This window comes from Somniosus microcephalus, chromosome 11, assembly GCF_052327205.1.
Source record: "Somniosus microcephalus isolate GS21.2 chromosome 11, FLI_Smic_1.0, whole genome shotgun sequence".
In the NCBI taxonomy this organism is placed as follows: domain Eukaryota; kingdom Metazoa; phylum Chordata; class Chondrichthyes; order Squaliformes; family Somniosidae; genus Somniosus; species Somniosus microcephalus.
The window spans coordinates 212,519,655-212,543,061 of NC_140997.1; the positions used below are offsets into that span (position 1 = coordinate 212,519,655).

The 23,407-nt window shown below is 44.1% G+C and overlaps 1 protein-coding gene across 2 annotated transcripts in view; it reads right to left on the reverse strand.

Annotated features, from left to right (window-relative positions):
* itih3a.1 (inter-alpha-trypsin inhibitor heavy chain 3a, tandem duplicate 1) overlaps positions 1-23,407 on the reverse strand; it is an 82,762-nt gene that overhangs the window by 17,297 nt on the left and 42,058 nt on the right. For both annotated transcript variants that reach the window (XM_086001860.1, XM_086001861.1), the window contains 7 exons: positions 21,963-22,088; positions 20,510-20,691; positions 17,526-17,711; positions 15,601-15,740; positions 15,092-15,249; positions 2,678-2,713; positions 2,360-2,377 (listed from right to left, as the gene is read on the reverse strand). In XM_086001860.1, coding sequence (XP_085857986.1) covers positions 2,360-2,377; positions 2,678-2,713; positions 15,092-15,249; positions 15,601-15,740; positions 17,526-17,711; positions 20,510-20,691; positions 21,963-22,088 — 846 coding nt within the window. The remainder of the gene's footprint in view (positions 1-2,359; positions 2,378-2,677; positions 2,714-15,091; positions 15,250-15,600; positions 15,741-17,525; positions 17,712-20,509; positions 20,692-21,962; positions 22,089-23,407) is intronic.

The following is a 23,407-nucleotide window of genomic DNA, read 5'->3' on the forward strand; positions in this document are numbered from 1 at the left end:
ACTATACAGGTCGCTGGTCAGATCGCATCTGGAGTACTGTGCCCAATTCTAACCCCTCCACATGGTGGGTGATATAGTGGTCTTGGAAAAGGTATGGAGGAGAGCTACAAAAATGATTCCTAGCTTAAAGAACCTCAGCTACTCAGATAGGCTCAAGGACCGTAGTCTATTTACATTAGAGCAGCGTAGACCTAGAGGTGACCTGATAGAGGCTTATCTATATATATAAACGGATACTTCTGTCTATCTGTCTGTCTGTCCTTCTGTCTGTCCTTCTGTCTGTCCTTCTGTCTGTCCTCACATGTGCGTCTGTCTGGTATGCGCTCGAAAGTTATAGAGCGTACCTACGCGTGCGTTACGTCGAAAGAAAGCTTACCTTTCCAAAACGGTCTTAAGCGTATTTACGTTTCGGCCGGGCAAAAATCGCGCCCGCGGTATCCGAAAAACCTTCAACATTCCGCTCATTAGCATCTCATTATCCGCTCATTAGCGACAGAGTGACCTCGAGGTCTTATCGTTCTGAACCGAGGTGAGTAGCCGCCATCTTGCTTCCATTCTTTTTCCTGCTTTCTGCGTCTTTCTTTTCAAATATACATTTCCAGCAAAATAAAATTGAATTTATTAAATTGTTTTAAAAAAAACTTCATTCATTTGTAAATATTTTCTCTAACCTGAAGATTCTTTTTCCTACCTTTCCCCATTTTTGTTAGGCCTGAAAGCCTGGGTGTTTCTTGCCCAGCCAGGCCCGACCTAGGTAATTCTCCCACGGCTTCTGCTAAGCTCCTCACCACCCCCCCCCCCGTGTCACGTTACCCGGGGCAACAGCGTCAGCCACGAGGGTCAGGGTGCGCGCGCAGCAGGAGCAGCTGAGACGCGGTGTCTCTCTCTGTTCCGCGCTCGGCTCGGGTGGGGGGGGCGGGGCTCTCGGGAGTGCGGATCTCGGCCGGGGCTTGGTGAGCGGGAAGGGTTACCCCGGCAACCGGGCCCGCCGGCCGTCTCTCACAGACGCAATCGGCGGACTACAAGCCGGCTCGGCCGGGGGGGGCGGGGCTCGGAGGGCGGGGCTCTCGGGAGTGCGGGGCGGGGCGGGCGGGGCTCTCGGGAGAGCGGGGCGGGGTAGGGCTTGGAGAGCGGGGCTCTCGGGACTGCGGGGCAGGCGGGGCTCGGAGAGCGGGGCTCTCGGGAGTGGAGTGCGGGGCGGGGCGGCGCGGCCGGTGCTCGGGAGGACGGGGGCTTGGAAGGGGGGAAGGGTTACCCCGGCAACCGGGCGTGGCCGTCTCTCAGCCTCAAGCCGGCTCACGCCTGTTCTCGGGGCTTGGCTCCATTTGCGGCCGCGGGCCACTCGCCCTCTCTCTCTCCTTCCTTCTGTCTCTCTCCCCCCCTCCTCACCCCCCTCCTCTCCCCCCCTCCCCCCTCCCTCCTCCCCACCCCCCTCCCCGCCCCTCCCCGCCCTCCCTCCCCGCCCTCCCCCCGCCCTCCCCTCCCCCCCTCCCTCCCCCCCACCCCCCCTCCCCTCCCCTCCCCCCTCCCCTCCCCCCCTCCCCCGCCCTCCCCTCCCCCGCCCTCCCCCCTCCCCGCCCTCCCCCTCCCCGCCCTCTCCCTCCCCGCCCTCTCTTCCCCCCAGTCGCTCTCTCTCTTCCCCCCAGTCGCTCTCTCTCTTCCCCCCAGTCGCTCTCTCTCTTCCCCCCAGTCGCTCTCTCTCTTCCCCCCAGTCGCTCTCTCTCTCTCTTCCAACAACAACATGCCCTCGAAAAAGCCTCGGCACCGCCGGGCACTTCAGCTAGTAAAATAATAAAAGGGCTGGATAGCATCCCTATTGATAGATTATTCCAGTTTAACAGATTGGGCAGACAAGTTTAAACTATGTAAGCGTAAGAATAGACTGGATGTTAGGCAGTTCTTCTTTTCCGAAAGACTAGTTAGACTCTAGAATATGTTGCCAGCTGGTGCGGAGGTTGATGATTATCTGTACGCCTTCGAGAGAGAGCTGGACCAGTTTTTGACTGGGGCAGAGATCGCATCATTTCAAAGGTAAGTGTCTTTATAGGTAAGGCTCGGTCCATGTGATCTCCTGGGCTGAGGGGGTCAGACAGGAATTTTCCCAGAGAATTTTTCCCTTATTGAACATCGGTTTTTTCTCTTTTTTTTGCCTCTCCCAGGAGATTACATGGCGGTGAGGGTGGAGGAAGGGAGGAAGTGTTTAGTCATGATGCTCCGGTCAACATGAGCATGGGGCAGGCTTGATGGGCCAGCTGGTCTTTTCCTGCCTGTCAATTTCATATGTATATGTAAATATACATGGTTGAAAGGTATATTAATACAACTATATGAAACAATAAATGGTCAAGCTGTGTCTTACCAGAAGTGTATCTGTAACCTGTAGAGAAAAATATGAGAATCAATGTGTAATCAAGTAACTAAAGTAGCTTAATGTATTTCATCACTGAACATTACTGCTGTATCTTCTGGCTTACATGGCAATAAGTATATTTATCAGATGTGCCAGTTAAAAAGATCATTGCTTTTGCAAGTAATTAAAATCATTACACATGAAAAAACTGCTTGCAATTGTCGGGTGATTTGTATTTGACAAAGAAACTCTTGCATTTATATAGCACCTTACCACATCTCTCAGAGACATCTCAAAATGAGATAAGATTTGATTCAAAAAACTCACCAGATGCTGGAGGAGTGTAGTGTCTTGTGGGTGTTGCTGAAAAATAAATAAAAACTTACATTTATTTATATAATTTTTAAAAATCTGTGTCTATCATGCATCCATAGAGCCAGGCTTAGTACATCCCTAAAGGAATTATGTAATTTTTTAAAGTATTTATTGCATTCTAAATGGAAGTATTAGCTGTATATAGTTTGATGACTTGGGAAGAACTGATAAAATTGTTTGATCAGCTGTCTCTCATTCTGCCAGCGCATTTCACACCTAATCTAGAGCTGTCTTTTGTCTCTCCACTAGTCCTATCACCATCTCGTCTCGTTTTGAATACCTCTTAATGTCTCTTCACTTCTCTTTTGTTCTTTCATCCCCATTTCCCAGCCCCCAAACTGGCCTTTTAATCTGTTTCATTTCCTGTGTTTTTTCAGTCCTGACAAAGGGTTTCGACCTGAAACTTTGACTCTATTTCTCTCTCCATGGATGTTGCCTGGCCTGCTGAGTTTTTCCAGCATTTTCTGTTGTTAAATTGTTTGATCAGTTTGATTGATTGGTTTTGTGATACCTCTTGGTTCATGGGCATCACACCTGAAAGTGTGGCTCAGAGGCATCAAACTTCATAAGTGTCACACCTTTAAAGCGTTACATTTCTGTGAAGCAAAAAAAAAATCCTGATTGCTTCAAATAACCATTTATCTGTTAAGTTACCAATTAAGTATCTGATTGACTAAATGTAAATGAACCAAAACGGTTCCCTTCACTTGGCAGGTGGCTAATGGCAATGAGGAATGTATAAATTGAAGGAATCATTTCCCCGCCCCGCCCTCACACACTATTCATAACCAGCAAGAACCACAAAATGGACTGATCAAATTGTTCAAACAATTTTCTTAGTCGTGTTTTTTTCCGACCTCACTGCACTATATACAGCTAACAATTCAATTGATGACATTATATCATTTTGAATGTATTTATTAATGCTTTACAAAAATAACTAAACTCACACAAACTCGTCTCCAAATACTTTCTTCCCCTCTTCCACCAACACTATGATGCACCGCACTAGATTCCAAGGACAACCTCCTTCCCAATACTTTACCATTCGACCCAACCAACTTATTCTTCATAAATAACAACAGAAAATGCTGGAAAAACTCAGCAGGCCAGGCAACATCCGTGGAGAGAAATTAGAGTCAACGTTTCGGGTCTAACCCTTTTTCTTATTCTTCATGTTCCCTAACTTAAAGTTACAAACTACCCACACATAAAACTCCTTCAGTCATGTAACCGATTACAATTCCTAGGAGCCATCACACAACTAGGACTGCTGTGAATGTGTAAAGTAATGCGCGTCATTCCATCTACTGCTGGCATTCTGGTTTCTGCTTCCTCTGGCATTCTCATTCACACTCCATAGGCATAATTTCTTCCTCTGGCATTCTGGCTCTGGCAGCCGCTCCTTCTGCTTCTCCTGCTCACAGAGAGAGCTACCAGACCCAATCATTTACACCTCGGTAAGTGAGGTGGCAATCACCTGAAAGCACGGCTTTCTTCACTAATTTTCACACCTGATCACAGCTAAAAATAACAACTCGCTCTCTGCCAAACTCTACCTATTACCATTCCAAATAAACCATTCAAACTATCAATGCAATTTTACTTTAACTAATCTCTCAATCCCTTTTCCACCAATTAATCATTTGCTGTCTTCCATTTTGAACTGTAGTGAAGGGGATACCTTCCATCTTAACCCTATCTGACATAGAGACTGTAATAATAATAAATAAACTTCCGGATGAAGTTATGTGCACATCACTTCCTGTGAACTGTGAACTGTGAACTCTGTGCATACATCACTTCCTGTGCATACGTCACTTCCTGTGTTTGGACTAGTATAAATACTGAACTGCTCAGTATAGTAAAAGGGCTACTCCTAGAGGCATGGTGAAGTCCGCTCTTGTATATAATATAATTATAAGTTGCTTAAAGCTTACTTTAAAGTTCCTTGATGTGTGAGACTCTTTTTTATACATCAGAGACCATGAGGATGAATTTCTGCTGGGCGCCTCCTGCTTTTCCGCCAAAGTTACAACAGGTGAATGGGGAAACCCCAGCGGAAATTCACCCCTGTTTCCGATAAAGACCAAAATGTCCCTATTTGTCAGAGTCCCTCTCCTCCCTCTCCCTCCCTCCACCGCCACCCCCGGAGATATTCATCATGAATTACACACATATTAGAAACATAGAAAAATAGAAGCAGGAGTAGGCCATTCGGCCCTTTGAGCCTGCTCCGCCATTCAACATGATCATGGCTGATCCTCTATCTCAATACCATATTCCCGCTCTCTCCCCACACCCCTTGATGCCTTTTGTGTCTAGAAATCTATCTATCTCCTTCTTAAATATATTCAGTGACTTGGCCTCCACAGCCATCTGTGGAAGAGAATTCCACAGGTTCACCACCCACTGAGTGAAGAAATTTCTCCTCATCTCAGTCCTAAATGACCTACCCCATATCCTGAGACTGTGACCCCTCGTTCTTGAGGGCCAGTTGCAGGACACCTCATCAGTGTCTCTGTTTTGTGATTGGGGTACCGCTGGATGCAGTTATTTTATAATGCAGGAAATGCATTTCAGTAATAAACATAAGTAAAACTGTTTCCTACAGATAATGTTAATATATTTAAATATAACACAGACAGAACACATCAGCCATGGCCCAGTGGAAACTGTGTAAGAGGCATACAGAATTACAATAACAACTTGCATTTATATAAAAACAGAAAATGCTGGAAATACTCGGCAGGTCGGGCAGCATCTGTGGAAAGAGAAACAGGTTGATGACCTTTTATTTGCATTTATACAGCAGCTTTAATGTTGAAAGACAGCCCAAGGTGCCTTACAGGAATGTAATCAGACAAAGATGGATGCTGATCCAATGAAGGAGACGTGTGACTAAAAGCTTGGTCAAAGAGGTAAGCTTTGATGCAGGTCTTTAACGAGGAGACCGAGGTGCAGAAGTTTAAGGAGGGAATTCCAGAAAGTAGGGCTTAGACAGCTAAAGGCACGGTCAGCAATGGTGGGGCCAAGGAGATGGTGGATGAGCAAGAGGCCAGAGTTGCAGGTACGTAGAGTTCTCATTGGGTTGCAGGACTACAGAAGCTTACAGAGATGGGGAAGGGTTCAGCCATGAAGTGATTTGAACTTGAGGTTTGGGGTCTACAAACTAATGTTTGTCAGTATGGACAGGGGTGTTAGGTGGAAGGGACTTGCTGCAGAATAGGATATGGGCAGCAGAGTTTTGGATGAGATGAAGTTTGTAATGATCAGTAACATGTCATTCTAGAATGGTACACTAGGTGGAGCTGTATGTTTAGTAGTGGCCTACCCACAAGGCAGTAGTCAAGATGGATGCCTGTACACTAGTCCACATTGCTGAATAAATGACTCGCACAAGCTAGCTGTTCATAATGAAAACGTCTATTTATTTATGAACATAACATGGTACCAGGATTGGTAATATCTGCTGAATATTGTGAAATGCGACATGGAGAATTTGAAGCCACCGGAGGGTTTGGAACTCACTGGGAATGTCGACTGCAATTGGCGGACTTTCAAACAACAATTCAAACTCTACATTGCTGCCATCAGGTTCGGTACGATGCCAGACGCAAGGAAAATAGCGTTACTGCTCACGGTTGCAGGCCCGCGGGCGATAGAGGTATTTAATACATTTGTATTTGATCAAGAGGAGGACAGAGAAAAAATGGACGATGTGCTAAAGAAGTTTGATACACATTGTTCTCCCAAAAAGAATGAGACATTTGAGAGGTACGTGTTCCGTTCACGGACACAGCAGCAAAATGAGACTTTTGATAGCTTTGTGACCGATCTGAAACTGAAAGCACAGACATGTAATTTCTCTGAACTGAAATCATCCATGATTTGTGACCAGATTGTGTTTGGTATTCATGATAAAAAGGTCAGGGAATGTTTGTTGAGAGAAACCAAACTAACATTGGAGGATGCTGTGAAAATATGCCATGCCAGTGAGCTAGCTCAACAGCACGCAAAGACTTTCAGTGAAATTAATAATAATGCGACTGTAGTGAATGACAGTGCTGCTGTCGGTGCTGTGTCCTACAAGGGGAAGAAACGTGGGCAGAACAGAAATGCAAAGCAATCGGAGGAAGGAATTTTTAATTGTAAACGCTGTAGTTACAAACACCAGTCAAGACAATGCCCAGCGTTTGGGAAAATGTGCACAAAATGTAATGGAAAGAATCACTTTGCCAAACAATGCTTTTCAAAAGTAAAAACAAAGAAAGGGCAACAACTCAATGTGATTTAGGACACTGATTTAAGTGAGACATTTTTTGTAGGAATGGTGTCATGTGACAATATAGAAAAGGATACAGAAAATGTGCAGCCCTCAGGAATGGACAATGCTGAACATAAAGTTAATGCAGTAAAAGAGGACAAATGGATGATGCCACTGCAGGTAAATGGAGCATTAGTTACATTGAAACTAGACACTGGGGCAAAAGCAAACTTAATCAGTATGAGGGACATTAAAAATATGAAAGAAAAGCCCAAAATACAGAAAAAGTCAGTACTACTGAAGAACTATAATGGACATGTATGCAGACTTAAAGTGACAGTCAAAGGCAAAGTGCATCATCTCATGTTTTCTGTTGTGGCTGAAGGACTTGATTCACTATTAGGTGACAAAGCTTGTGAGGACTTAGAACTGGTCAAGAGAGTCTACCGTATAAACTGTGCCATAAGCAGACCAGATGACTCAGTGGATTCTGTAGTGAGTAATTTCCAGGATGTGTTCAAAGGATTTGGCGTTCTACCATTCACTTACAAGATCCAGCTAAAGGAGGATGCTCAGCCAGTGGTACATGCTCCACAGAGAGTTCCAGCACCCCTGCGTGACTGGCTCAAGAAAGAACTGGACAGAATAACCACACTAGGAGTCATCAGGAAAGTCGAGGAGCCAACAGGCTGGGTTAACTCCATGGTATGTGTAAAGAAAAAGAACAATGATCTAAGAGTATGCATGGATCCAAAGGACTTAAATGCAAACATAAAATGTGAACACTACCAGATTCCCAAGCGAGAAGAAATCACCAGTGAAATATCAGGTGCCAGATACTTCACAAAGCTCGATGCCTCACAAGGATTTTGGCAACTAAAACTGGATGAAGAGAGCACCAAATACTGTACCTTCAACACACCATTTGGCAGGTATTGTTTCCTCAGAATGCCTTTCAGGATAATATCTGCATCTGAAATCTTTCATAGAGCGATGGAACACATAATTGAAGGTCTGGAAGGAGCTCGGGTCTATGTTGATGACATCATCATCTGGGGCTCCACACTGAAAGAACACAATGAGAGACTGACTAAAGTGCTACAGAGCATACGCCGGAATGGACTGAAGCTCAACAAAGCCAAGTGTCAGTTTGGCGTCCAGGAAGTCACTTTCCTAGGAGATAATCTATCTGGTAAAGGAATAGAGCCAGATATAGAAAAAGTAAACGCCATACTCAAAATGCCCCGACCCACTGACAAAAAAGGAGTGCTACGCATCATGGGGATGATAAACTTCATTGGAAAGTTCATTCCTAACTTGTCAGCCAAGACAGCCTGTCTGCAAGACCTGCTACATAAAACAAATGAGTTCGCATGGACAGAAAGACATGAACAAGAGTGGATGAACCTCAAAACAGTGCTGACAACCACACCTGTACTCACCTTCTTTGACCCAACAAAGAGAATCAAAGTGTCAACGGATGCATCAAAAGATGGCCTAGGCGCGGTCTTGCTACAAGCAGAGGGTGAAGATTGGAAGCCTGTTGCCTATGCCTCCAGGTCTATGACTGACTCTGACTGTCGATACGCCCAGATTGAAAAGGAATGTCTAGGCTTGGTAGTTGGACTAGAAAAGTTCCATGGCTACATATATGGACTTCCCACCTTCACAGTTGAGACAGACTGGTTGCCATCATAAAAAAAAATCTGAATGAGATGTCTCCAAGGATTCAACGACTCATGATAAAGCTGCAAAGATATGACTTTGAACTGATATACACACCAGGCAAACACATAGTGTTAGCACATGCACTATCCCGAGCACCCACAATAAGTCATGTGAGCTCTACTGAGGAATACGTGGATGTTCATGTGAGTATGGTCACTGCTGCGCTGCCCGTGTCAGACACAAAATCAAAGCAAATAGCAGAAGAAACAGTAAAAGATACAGTGTTACAAACAGTAATAGAGAACATTCATCATGGTTGGCCAAAAGGTTCCTGTCCAAAGTACTATCACATCAGGTCAGAGTTGAGTGTCGCAAGTGGACTATTACTAAAACAGAACAGAATAGTCATTCCACAGGCTCTACGTAAAGACATGCTCAAAAGGATTCATGAGGGACACCTCAGAATTGAAAAATGCAAAAGGAGAGCAAGAGACACTGTTTATTGGCCTGGCATAAATAAGGACATTGAGAACATGATAGGCATATGTGAGACATGTCAGCAACACCAAAACAAACAAGCAAAGGAACCAATGATAGTAGCTGACTTACCAACAGCACCATAGCAAAAGGTTGGTATGGACCTCTTTCATTTGAATGGTAAAGACTATCTAATAGTGATTGACTGCTATTCTAACTATCCTGAGATGGCGCTGCTCTCAAGCACATCAGCAAGCAGTGTCATAATGTATGTTAAATCCATCTTCGCCAGACATGGAATTCCTAGGATTGCCATTAGTGACAATGGTCCGTGCTTCAACTGTAAGGAGTGGCAACAGTTTGCAGCACATTATGACTTTCAACACATCACATCCAGTCCTCTGTATGCTCAGTCGAATGGTAAGGCAGAGAAAGGTGTTCAAGTTCTCAAACAGCTATTGAAGAAAGCAACAGAAAGCAAGTCTGATCCTTATCTCGCCCTGCTGAGCTACCGAGCCTCCCCTTTAGACTGTGGTTCTTCACCTGCTGAACTCCTAATGGGTCGCAAGTTGCACACCATGCTACCCTGCTGTGCAAAAGAAAAGCAGAGTAAGGAACTGAGACAGAGACTTCAACTGTTAAAGCTGAAACAGAAATCACACTATGACAAGTCATCCAAAACTCTGAAACCATTGACAAGGGATGATGTTGTCAGGATTGAGGATCCAGATGCATGGAACAGGAAAGCTACAGTTCTTGAGGAAGTAGGACCAAGGTCATACACTGTTAGAACTGAGGAAGGACAGATTCTCAGGAGGAACTGCCGTTCCCTCCTGAAAACACAAGAAATTATCCAAGAGCAAATCGATGACAATGCCGCAACTGAATCTTGTCACTCACCACCAGAACAATCTAACACAAACACACATACAGGCTCTCATGCAAACACATCAGACTTATCTGTGCTGAGAAGATCCACACGTGAAGTAAAAAAGCCTGATGGACTTAATCTTTGAGTACAAAGAAAGGTATAATAAAAGAATGAGAAGCTAGAGTTCATAAAGTAAAGCTTTGAAAATGTGTTGACTGTTGTGAAGATGTTTATGTCGTTATGATTGATTGATATTGATTTTGTTTAACCTCTAAGGAAGGGGGATGTAATGATCAGTAACATGTCATTCTAGAATGGTACACTAGGTGGAGCTGTATTTTCACAGAAAAAATTCACAGAAACCCCACAGTGCAGATAGAGGCCATTTCAACCCATCGAACCTACACCGACACATATTCCACCCAATCCCCGTAACCCCTACACCAACACATATCCCACCCTATCCTTGTAACCCCACGTATTTAATCCCCCTAACACTAAGGGTCAATTTATCATAGCCAATCAACCTAACCTGCACATCTTTGGACTGTGGGAGGAAACCGGAGCACCCGGAGAAAACCCACGCAAACACAGGGAGAATGTGCAAACTCCACACAGACAGTCGCCCGAGGCCAGATTCGAACCCGGGTCTCTGACGCTGTGAGGCAACAGTGCTAACTACTATGCCACCGTGCTGCCATGTTCAGTAATGGCCTACCCACAAGGCAGTAGTCAAGATGGATGCCTGTACACTAGTCCACATGGCTGAATAAATGACTAGCGCAAGCTAGCTGTTCATAATGAAAACGTCTATTTATTTATGAACATAATAACAGAAGGGACTTGCTGCAGAATAGGATATGGGCAGCAGAGTTTTGGATGAGATGAAGTTTATTGGATGTGGAGGATGGGAGGACATCCAGGACGGCATAAGAATAGTTGAATCTTGAGATCACAAAATCATTGATCAGTGTTTCAGTAGCATGTGGGCTGCGGCTGGAGCTGGGGCAGAGGGAAGGGCCAGAAGTGGAAGTAGGGGGTCTTTGTGATGGAGAGGATGTGGTGTCGGAAGCTCAGCCTGGGGTCAAATATGATGCCGAAGTTGTGAATAGTCTGGTTAAACCAGAGACAATGGACGGGGAAAGGGATGGAATTGGTGGCGAGGGTACAGAGCTGATGGTGGGGGCCGAAGCTTCAGTCTTCCCAATGTTTAAATGAAGAAATTGTGGCTCATCCAAAACTGGATGCCGGCCAAGCAGCCTGACAACACAGAGGCAGTGCAGTGGTCAAGGAGAGGTAGATCTGGGTGTTGTCAGCGTACATTTGGAACTTGACCCCATGGCTTTGGATGATGTCACCAAGGCATAGCATGTGGACGATAAAGCGGCCAAGGATAGATCCTTGGAGAACGCCAGAGGTAATTGTGTGGGGGGCAGGAGAATTCTTTGCTGGAGATGCTCTGGCTATGATTGGATAGGCAAGAATGGAATAAAGTGAGGGCAGTCCCACTGAGCTGGACAACAGAGAAGAGGCGTTGGAGGGGTATGATGTGGCCAACCTGTCAAAGCCTGCACAGAGGTCAAGAAGGACAAGGAATGATAATGTACCACAGACACTGAGGATGAAATTGGCAGGAGCAGATTCATGATTGGAGAGATTCAAACATGGAGTTGTGGGAAAGACGGGCACGGATTTGGGTGGTGACAACACATTCAAGGACTTTGGAGAGGAAAGGGACATTGGAGATGGGATGATCATTTGCAAGCACAGAGGAGTTGAGGGCGGGTTTTTTGAGGTGAGAGGTAATAGTTGAAAGGGAGGGAGACAGTACCTAAGGAGATGGAACCCTTTACAATGTCAGCTAACATGGGGACCAGGAAGGGAAGTTCAGTCATCAGCAGTTTAATGGCAATAGCGTCAAGGGAGCTCATGGACAAGATGAACTTAGAGAAGGCATGAGGTGAGACAAAGGAGAAGCTTGAGGGTTCAGAACTAGGGCAGAACATACATACGAACATACGAATTAGGAGCAGGAGTAGGCCACTCAGCCCTTCGAGCCTGCTCCGCCATTCAATAAGATCATGGCTGATCCGATTACTCCACATTCCGCCTACCCCCGATAACTTTTCACCCCCTTGCTTACCAAGAATCTATCTACCTCTGCCTTAAAAATATTCAAAGACTCTGCTTCCACCGCCCTCTGAGGAAGAGAGTTCCAAAGGCTCACGAGGGATGACAATAAGGAGATTTGGCTTAAGAGGCAAGTGGCAGAGGCAGCTGAATGGATGATCTTAATCTTAGGTGACAGTATAGAGGGTTGGTAGAGGAGAAATGAAATCTAGGGTTATCTTTGCTCTCCAGGCTTATCCTAAAGTAACAAACAGAAGAGAGCAAGGTCTAATAGAGCTTTATGTGGTCCAGCCAGATGTGGTGATGGATAGCTAAACCAGTTGTGCATCAGATATGCTCAAGACTGCACCCCTTGGACTTGAGAGAGTGAAGATGGGGTCCATACCAGGGGAAGCAACTGGGGTGGGAGACAGTATGGGTGGGGATATGGGCATCTAAGGTGGAGGAGAGGGAATGATTGAGCAGAGCAATAACTCCAGAAGTATCGTGATGAATGGAGGGCCAAGGGTTATAGCAGGGGTGTGAAATGTATGACTTATGAGCCAGATCTGACCTGCAGAACAGTTTGATCTGGCCCACATTGCGGGATACTGAGTGGGGCTGTGAGGCCTCATCCTGACTAAAGCCTGGAGCACTGAACCCATTTCTGGAGACCGAAGCTTTCTGACGGACAATCATATGAAACAAACATAAAGTGTTTGCCTGACTAGCTGCCAATCGGCACTGCAGGGAGAAACACACAACACCTAGGTTGAAACAAAATTGCTCATGCTGACCTCAGAGCCGGGCCTTGAGCCTCAATGCAGATTAGAAACAATCTTAGATTTCTCGGCTCACTTTGGGTGTACAGAAAACAGCAGCAGCTGGGCTCAGGGTGCCCGCATTGTGGGAGTCAGAACTGCAGCAACACTCGGCCAATCAGCCCCTACAGACCGACCACACGTTTGACCTAAAGAAATGGGAAAGTGCAGCCCGGCTTCTGAGACACTAACAGTGACATATAGTAGGACTTCGGGCCAATGATCTGCCTGCAGATCTCAGAACTCGGCCAAAGATCTGTCGCAACAGATTGGTCCAATGTTTGCATTGAGGTTTAGTAAAATGTAGGAGTTCCAAACCAAACCTTTGCACGGAGCCCACAAGTCAAACATTGCTCCTGTTACACTGAAGCTTATATGGTAAAATTCCAACGTATATAAATACTCAATTGTTCAATAAATAGGCTAAATATTTTTTCTAAGCTAAGCAGAATGTTTGATGGATTTGCCTGGCAGCAGAGAAATCTGAAGGTTACCTGTACATGTGTGAATTATTGGGCTAGAAATTCGGAATGTTAGTGCCTCCCATTAGTGCCGGGTGGGGGTGCTAATGGGGCACTAAGGGGTTAGCGCCTGGGCACGGCGAATGTAGCGACGCCTGTGAACTTCACTGCCGGTTTAGTGCTGGCACTAACTCTTTGCGCCTGGGCCTCTAGCACCTCGCAGAGCGTGACGTCATAAAGTGCGCAGTGCCCCGTTATCGCCTCGGATGGAAAATTCACTAGCGCCCCCTACTTTATCGCCTCGCGACGACAATGCCAGCAGGAGGAGGCGTTGTGAACTTGGCTGGTCGCTTCGGGAGCGGTAATTAAAGGGAATGCTTTTCAGCTAGCGCAACCTTTATTATTTGCACCAGTCTGGTGCCTGCGCAAAGTTTTTAATTTTTTATTGGAACAAGATGTCCAAGCCCTCCACTTTGTGAGAGTGTTTGGGGCTGTAATGGCAGTCGCCCAGGTCACCTTGCAAAACAGAACTGATAACAACTAGCTTATGTAGCATCATTGGCCCTTCCCTTTAAGCGAGGGAAGCAGCCTCTGTGGTGAAAGAGTGCTGTTCACAATGCGCTGAAATTGTTTAGTGCTCTGCCGCTACCGCCCCACTCTCAGACTTTAGCGCCCTAAGAGAAGTGTTTAGCGCTTGGTTTAGCACTCCACTTCACTCTTGAACCGCTAAAACTGAATTACGCGGAAGTCGAGAATGATTAGCGCCTGGCCCTAATTTTTCAACTTTTAAAGTTTTAGCACCCCAAACGGGGCTATACCGAATTTCTCCCCCAAAGGAACTAATTGTCTACCAAAGATGTACCATAACAGTAAAATATTTGCACCTGTGCGAGTATCCATGGTTCAGCAATTTAAGCTGTTTATGCTGACTGTGGGCCTGAATTGAATGTATTATTATGTTGGCATCAATTCGGAACAATCAGCAGCAGTGGGCACAATGTCTGCTTTAATGAGGCGGAAAGTCTACCAACCTCATTTTGAGACCATTACAGTCCTGTTATCGTCGATTTCAGCAAGTTAAAATCGACCCCAATGAGAAACAGAATTAGAGTCAAGTCCAGTGATACAGGCAGAACAACAACAAAAGTGTGAGAGGCAGAGAGAAATACAGAAACAATGGAAGACAAATAAAGACCGAGAAACAAAAATAATTAGAAAGTAGAGACACAGTCACAGGGAGACGGAGACTTTTTTTTCGGTGAGCAACAGCACAGGATAACGACATTATTGCATAATAATACATTGTGTGTTATATAGCATAATGTTTCTTACATTATAAAACAGTGTACCTACCTCTCAGGAACAATTTCATGAAAGATCAACTATCTTCTTTCAATAAAACTCTTTGCTGCCTTTGATGGTAATATGAAATATCTCGATTTGTTCAGAGTGTTATTTATTTGTAAAATTTAAGTTTAGATTTTTTTTGAAGATGAACTTTGATTCAGGACAGTATACTTCTATTTTCGGGACCACAGATCTTTAATTGGCAATTAATTGATAAATCAAATCTGCACATAGACAAAAAATGTAGCTTTTTAAATCGAACCTACCATGTGCTGACTGATATACAAGGTGCATGCGAATTGCAAAATCAAGACTTAATAAAGAGTAGTTTTATTAAAACATTACCATCTTCCGATGGTTTGTCAGCCACAAAGATGTCAGTCGATTTTTCCTCTGGTTTTGTGACAACCATTGACGTTAATGGTGTTACAAAGCTGTACTTGAGTGAAAGTTCCAGGATTCTGTCCGTTAGGTTTTGCTTTTCATTTGTGTCTGCAGAAACCCTGAATGCAACAATTGAGAGCAATTAATTTTGTAACATATTGTCATCTGATGCAGTAAATACTTGTGCTGCCATATAAACAAACGTTCCTACCGTCATTTTTAACTGTTTATACAATTTTTGTCTTCAAGTAAGCAAAACAGATAATAAGACTACAATGATTAAGAGCCATTTTGCAGCGGTGACAGCTAAAGTTAGTAAAGATAAAGGGGGACGAAGGATCAACAACCAAAACAGTAACCTATCTTTCAAGTGTTGATGGACCGGCTCTGTACGCCCAGCAATCACTTGCTTGAACATCAACTACATTTTATATTTCAATTTCTCAGACAGCAAACTCTTGCTACTTTACCGCTTCTCTAAGAGCTGGTGTATGGTCAAATAAGCCCACAGTCGTTCAGTAAAGGCACCAAAAATATATTGCTGTTGTTGAGTAACATTTATGACTTCTGATATCTTCACTTCGGCTTTTAGAGTCAGTTTTTCATTGGCCTGTTGGAGAATTAAGGAGTTAGGCTGAAACTTGTAGTTAAAGATCGGGAAAATAAATTACACTTTGTTCTTTGTTCCATGACATAAGCTCACAATTTGCAGTTAATTATGTTTTTAAAGATATTGTTCATTTGTAACATTTCATTATTACATGTTAGGCATAAAGCACGTGAATTATTTTAATCGCTATGAACAACAAAAACTGATAGGATTTATGAAATATATAATGTGAACAGATAGTGCTTTATTACAATTTTGTGTGGATATGAAGTTTATAACTGTCCTGGCCAACATTTATCCCTCAACCAACACTATCAAAACAGATTAACTGGTCGTTGATCTCATTGTTGGTTTTGAAATCTTGCTGTGTGCAAATAAGCTGCCGTGGTTGCCTACATAACAACAGTAACTACACTTCAAAAGCATATGAAGCAATTTGAGATGTCCTAAGGACGTGAAAGATGTTCTTGATGAAGTAACAGAGAGGGTGGATGAGGGTAGTGCGGTTCATGTTGTGTATCTGGACTTTCAACAGGTGTTTGATAAAGTACCATGTAATAGACTTGTTAGCAAGATTGAAACCCAAGTCACTGGCTGCCTGGATACAAAATTGGCTAAGGGTCAGGTGGTGAACGGTTGTTTTTCAGACTGGAGGGAAGTGTGCAGCGGTGTCCCCCAGGGGTCAGTATTAGGACAGCTGCTCTTTTTGATAAATATTAATGACCTGGACTTGGGTATACAGGGCATAATTTCAAAGTTTGCAGATGAGACAGAACTCGCAAATGTAGTAAAAAGTGAGGAGACCTGGGGGTGTACTCACACAAGTCTTTGAAGGTAGCTGGATAAGTTGAGAAAGCTGTTGAAAAGGCATATGGGATCCTTGATTTTATAAATAGAGGCACAGAGTACAAAAGCAAGGAAGTTATGCTAAACCTTTATAAAACACTGGTCAGGCTCCAGCTGGAGTATTGTGTCCAATTCTGGGCACCACATTTTAGGAAGGATGTCAAGGCCTTAGGGAGGATGCAGAGGAGCTTTACTGGAATGGTACCATGGATGAAAGACTTCAGTTATGTGGAGAGATTAGAGTTGTTCTCAGAGCAGAGAAGGTTAAGAGGATATTTGATAGAGAGTTTCAAAATGTTAAAGGGTTTTGATAGAGTAAGTAAGGAGAAATTGTTGCCAGTGACAGAAGGGTTGGTAACCAGAGCACACGCTTTTAAAGTAATTGGAAAAAGAACCAGAGGCGACATGAGGATAACACTTTTTACGCAGCGAGTTGTTATGATCTAGATTGCACTGCCTGAAATGGTGGAGAAAGCAGATTCAATAATAACTTTCAAAGGGGAATTGGATAAATAGTTGAAAAGGAAAACTTTGCTCGGCTATGAGGAAAGAGCAGGGGAGTGCGACTAATTGGATAGCTCTTTAAAATAGCTGTCACAGGCACGATGGGCCGAACGACCTACTGTGCTGTATCAGTCTATGATTCTAGATTTTCGTTAGGATGGTTGTTAGGACAACCTGACAGCTCCTGGAAAAAGTGGTGGAAGCAGAATCCATCAGAGTATTATTTAAACGAAAAGTAGATACTTAATTGAAAGAGATCATTTTTGAAAAAGTCTGAGAAAACTGGAGGGAAATTGGATTAAGTGGATAGCTTTTTCAAAGAGCCAGTACAGGCACAATGGGCGAAATAATTTCCTACTGCACTGTAATACTGTATTCTATGATTGATCCAAAATGTATATAAATGATTTGGAATAACCGATAGAGAGTACTTACAGTTTGAGCAAAGACCTCCGCTATGAGTAAATCCAAATTATCGTCTGTAATCTTGCCAGCCACTACAATTTCAGACCCATCGTAATACTGTTTAAAATTAGCCTGAGTTAATTCTGAAATGGCATTCCCTGGATATTGTAATTCAATATCCAAAAGCAAGGGATTCGCCACTTCTTCATAAAAACCCTGTGAAAAAAAAATACTTAAATAGTTTCACAATCTTTCTAAATAATTATAATATTGATAAGTCTTTAGCCTGGAAATTCCCATTCAAGCACAAACTGAGGTCAGACTGCACTTGCAAGACCATTTACTCCTGATATTGAGGATTTGCAAGTATTTTCTACTCAGTTTCTGCTCTCAACCACACAGTAGGCTTGATAATGGAATGTTCATGGCTGATGATCATTTAAAGGACTACAGCAGCCAAATACCTGTGTTCTTGTCTGCAACACAAGGGAAGGTGCTGTGAGCTGCAGAATTCCTGGTCAGTGGAGGCTTCTCAATTTACTGATGCAGCACTGAGATTCATGCTGCCGGGAGTGAGGGAAAGGTGGGCTGTTCTATGTGGCACTGGTGTGCACCCTCCACAGAAAAGACTTGTAGCTTGGAAAGAAATAGTTGACAGGATGAATACTGCTATGAATCCCTGAGGCCCTGGCTCCAAGTTTGAAAGAAGGTGGCAGACCTGGAGAAAGCTGCCAAGGTAAGACTACGCAGAGACTTCTTATGCCAAGTAACTGCCCCAAGTATGCACGCCACAAATTCTTTCCTCATAATCTGTTACTCTACTAGTGCTGTCCCAATCAAAGCATTCTTATCTTACAGCTCTTTGGGTGTTTACCATGTATGGCCGTACTGCAGAAGCACACAAATACAAGCTGCAACTTAGAAGTGAAACTGCTGTCATACTGAAATGTTATAAATGGCCTTACGCAGCAAATCCTTCTAACATAGCCTAGCTGTGTAGAGCGTGTGTGACAAGTGTGCTTTACACATAAAATTTTGCAGTGTTTGTTTATTTTGATATATGTTCTGAATGGTTGCCGATGGTTGAATAACTTTTTCCTCTCTGTGTATTTGTGACTGAGATCACAGAGGCGGCAGTGGAACAAGCACTGGTGGAGCAAACCAGGCCGGGTTGGACGACAGAATAACAGCAGATGGTAGTAGAGCAGGCCAGAAGTGGAGAGCACCACATGAAGCCAGAATACAGAAAGTGGGGAGCACAAACCACGTAAATTAGTAGGAGACAAACAGACCATCTTTGCTTAGGTAGTCTCTAGTTAGTTGTCCAAGGACAGCAGAAAACTTTCACTCAAAGAAGGGAAATCCTGGATGAGACTACACCATTATTGAAGTAACATAGAGGAAGTCTGGTTCAAAGTCCTGAATTTTGACTTATCTTTCAAATGAGTTGTAAATTTGAAGCCTGATCTGTCTGTTCAGGTGGATGTAAAACCTCCTATGGTATTATTCAAAGAAGAGCACCCAAGCGACAGTAGATGTTCCAGAAAGTGTGCAGAATCAGCCAGCTATAGCAGTACTAAACATGGCTGAATCAGCAGAAGGAAGTTCAAGGCCACCTGAATCCCAAAAAGCTTCCACAAAAGCCCAGCAGCCAGACAGTACGTTTACTCTGTCCACTGGGGAATCATTTTGAAGAAGTCATGGATAGTCACACCAAAAATCAATCATAGTACCATCCCCGTGGCAAAGTAATGATAAATACTTTAGCTGACCAACTCGAGCACTTTTTTGACTGTACCTCAGCTGAACACTCACAGCTTCCTTGGTATGTTATACCCAAATGTTTTTGACAACCAGATATTAGAAAGCAACAGAACAATAGTTCAACGTGATGAATGTCTCGGAAATGTGTAATTGAGTTCAGTATCTCTGTCTGTCTTTCTCTCAGGTAGTAAAGGAATGTATAATTGTTAGCACATAGGAATAGTACGATATGACCCCAGAAAACAGGAGAGTTGTAGACCCGAGCAGTGAATTCTCATTATCCAGCATTTTAATCCTCAGACTGGATGTTTTCTATTTGTGTGCATGTTTTTTTTATTGTTGGCTTCAACCTTTTGAACTTTCCGGGCCAAGAGGATTGGAAAAGACTTCTCACTGGTAGACTTAGACCAATGAATGAACAGCTTTTTCCACCAACCAGAGAGCATCTTTTACCAATTCTCAGGGATTGGGAAGTTCAAAACATTGTAATAATCTGTAGAGCCAACTTTGGAGAGTGGACAGCACAGGAGATCACAGGTCAAATGGCGGAGGAGATCACAGAGGCGGCAGTGGAGTGAGCAATGGTGGAGCAAACCAGGCCAGGTTGGATGACAGAAGGACAGCAGATGGTAGTAGAGCAGGCCAGAAGTGGAAAGCACCACATGAAGCCAGAATACAGAAAGTGGGGAGCACCAACCAGGTAAATGAGTAGGAGACAAACAGACCATCTTTGTTTAGGTAGTCTCTAGTTAGTTATCCAGCAACTACAAGCATAGGTTGGAGCCCATGCTAGGCAGACAACTACTTACAAATAGTTGATAACTACTTACAAATAGCATGATAAGCAGCATGATTTACCATAATATATGTGAGTGCTTTTCCAAATCTCCTGACAACAGCACAATCACTGCAGGGTACTGAGCAACAGATTGTAGGCCAGGGTCTTCTCTCCTTGCAATCTTTTCCTCTTTTGTCTGACAACCAGGTTCTGGACTTTGCATATGAGTCAAAGGAAGCCCTCCTGGTGCATACCTAGGAGAATTGTTTGGACATGTCTTATATAACCCAAAGATGCTCCCGCTCCCTCATTATAACTTTGCCGGAAGTGCGGTGGAAATCCAGTTCACAAACATCAACAGGGTTTCCGCTGCACTTACAGTGAAGTTACAGCAGCAGTGGGAGCAGCTCTGAGGAAATTCTGGGCCATAGTAAGTGAGCCAATATCTGTAAGCATCTAATAACCATTTTACCTGGAGCTGTAAGGGAGCATCTGAATCCTCATAAATTCGCCGCGCTACACCGTTATTATCCAGTGCCATTTTCTCCAGAAAATTGAACTGAACATCATAACCAAACCCAAGGCAGTACACGTTGCACCTGCCCTTTACGGCATTTTTAACATTATTCTGGATTTTTGTTGGGTTTGATTCCCCTGTAATAAAAATAAACAAACATAATTTATTTTGGAAACATTCATTTAATGAACACAGTTCTTAGATGCAACATGCTACAAGCCTAAGACAAAATAAATAATTATTCAGTCATGCCTTTTTTTCACAGACTTGATGAGGGGTTCAATTAGGAAGGGCAGAAGGTTTGACTTGTGGCTACATTAGCAGTAGTTTAGGTCCTATTTATAGAATGACTAAGTCTTGTATTAAAGTACTTTGATCACTGATACAGGTATTGCATGTGACGTATACTTCAGAAATGGTTTAGCTTCTCTTGGACAGCTAAATTTTTTTGTAATAGTACATAATAGTATCTGAATGTATTGGTTCTGAAATTTAATTATGTTTTCAAACGATTTTTCATCAGCACCAAAGGAAGCATCAGAACACAAGCCCCGATATCGCCCATCTCAGGCCGGCCTTGTCCCTGTCCAGTTTTGAGCTTTAGTTCAGTTAGACAGACTTTCACAACACAGAGATTAATTTGGGTCGGGGGCTTCCCGCGGGTGCAAGCCTCCGACCTGCACTTACCTTGCGCGCCGGCCGTTGAGCTGTGGGCCCCCGTGAAATTCCGATCCGGGGCCTGCTCCAGCTGCCGGCGCACAGTGCTTGCATATCCCAGGGGCGCAGTTAGTTCGATGCGTCCCCTGGGATCACGTGGGCCATGGGGAGCCAATCGGAGTAGGGAATGCTCCATTCATAAAATTGACAGGAAGAGCTGTCAAAACTTATAAATACTACAGCCCCAAAACATCACTAAATCTTCAAATATTTTTTTTTTTAAATCACATTTTTTAAATAAACTATAAATTACATGAAATTTTAAACAATAATTTAAATTCTTGAAAAAAATAATTTTATTTTCTAATGGGGCTAAAAATAAACTTACCTTGCTTTAAAGTATTTAAAAATAATAAACCTGTGGAAAAAATGTTTTAATTTTAATTAATTCACCACTTACCTTGTAAAAAGCAGGCCTTATGCCTGCTTTTTAAATGTGTAAATTCTGGAGACTTACCCTCCCGGGAAAACCTGTAAAAAAAAACTAAGTTCGATGCGCACGCGCAGCCTCTCCTGCGCACGCGTTCGAACTCTGAACCCCTTCGTTCAGGGGAACGGAAGTGCCGGTTTCCCGCGCATGCGCAGTGCATGCAGGAAACCGGCACTTCCATTGGGCCTACGAGTGAGTACCCCGTGCGTACTCACCCGTGGAGACCCGATTTTCTGGGCCAATACATTTATTTTTACTAACCTTCATTTGGAGCACCATCAGTTAACAAAATAATCATGCAGACACTTCTTTCAGGCAGTTGTTTTTCTTGATGGGCCTTGTCCAGAAGTTTTACTGCTTCTAGCATAGGACCATTTATATTTGTTCCTGTAACAAAAGAAAATATCACCTTGTCTTTGAACATTTTGCAGTCTGGGGTAGAATTTTACCTGGTTGTGCCATGCTACCAACATATAAAATAACAACCGAAGATGCTGGAAGCACTCAGCAGGCCAGGCAGCATCCGTGGACAGAGAAACAGAGTTAACACTTCAGGCCTGTGACCCTTCATCAGAACTGGAAAAAGCTAGAGATGTAACAGATTTAAGCAGGCGCAGAGGCAGGGAAAGGGGGAGGGGGAGGGGAGGGGAGGAAGGAACATTCTGTGCTAGGGCAGGAGGCAGGAGAGATTAAATGTTGCAAATGGGGATGGCGAAATCATAAACAGCCTGAAAAATGGGGGCAGGGGTTATAGTCTGAAAGGCTTTCCAGAAGGCTGCAAAGTGCCTAATCAAAAGATGAGGTGCTGTTCCTCGAGCTTACGTTGAGCGTCATTGGAGCAGTGTAAGAGGCCGAGGACAGAGAGATCAGAGTGGGAGTGAAGCAGAAAATTAAAGTGACAGGCGACCGGAAGCTCAGGGTCATCCTTACGGACTGAACGGAGGTGTTCCGCAAAGCGGTCGCCCAATCTGTGTTTGGTCTCCCCAATGTAGAGGAGACCGCATCGTGAGCAGCGAATACAGTATACTGAATTGCAAGAAGTACAAGTAAATCGCTGTTTCACCTGGAAGGGGTGTTTGGGGCCCTGGACAGTGGGAAGGGAGGAGGTAAAAGGGCAGGTGTTGCATCTCCTGCGCTTGCATGGGAAGGAGCCAGGTGAAGGGGAAGGGCTGTTAGGGGTGATTGAGGAGTGGACCAGGGTGTCACGGAGTGAGTGGTCCCTTCGGAATGCTGAAAGGGGAGGTGAGGGGAAGGTGCGTTTGGTGGTGGGATCACGTTGGAGGTGGCGGAAATGGCGGAGGATGATCCGTTGAATGTGGAGGCTGGTGGGGTACCAAAATTAAGTTGGGCAACTAAATTTCAGACGTTAAAGCATCAGTTGACTACCTGTTTTTAACAATCAAGAAATTTTCTCTGGAATAAAATTCCAAAGTGTAGCAAAACAGGTCGTAAGTGCGCCCACATCCAAAGACCTGGGGCTCGATTTTGTCACTGGGGCAGGCTGGGGTCGTGTAATCTGCTTTTCGTGTTAGCCACCCGATTCTAAATCGATGTGGGACAATGATGCGATTTTAACTTAAGTGGGCAATTAAGTTCCAGCGTGTGGGAACCCATGGCCCAATTAGTTTTTTCAGTCTGAAACTCACCTCCGATGACGTCATCATTGCTGCTGCATTTAAGGTCTGCAACAAGCCTTGCTTCTTCTG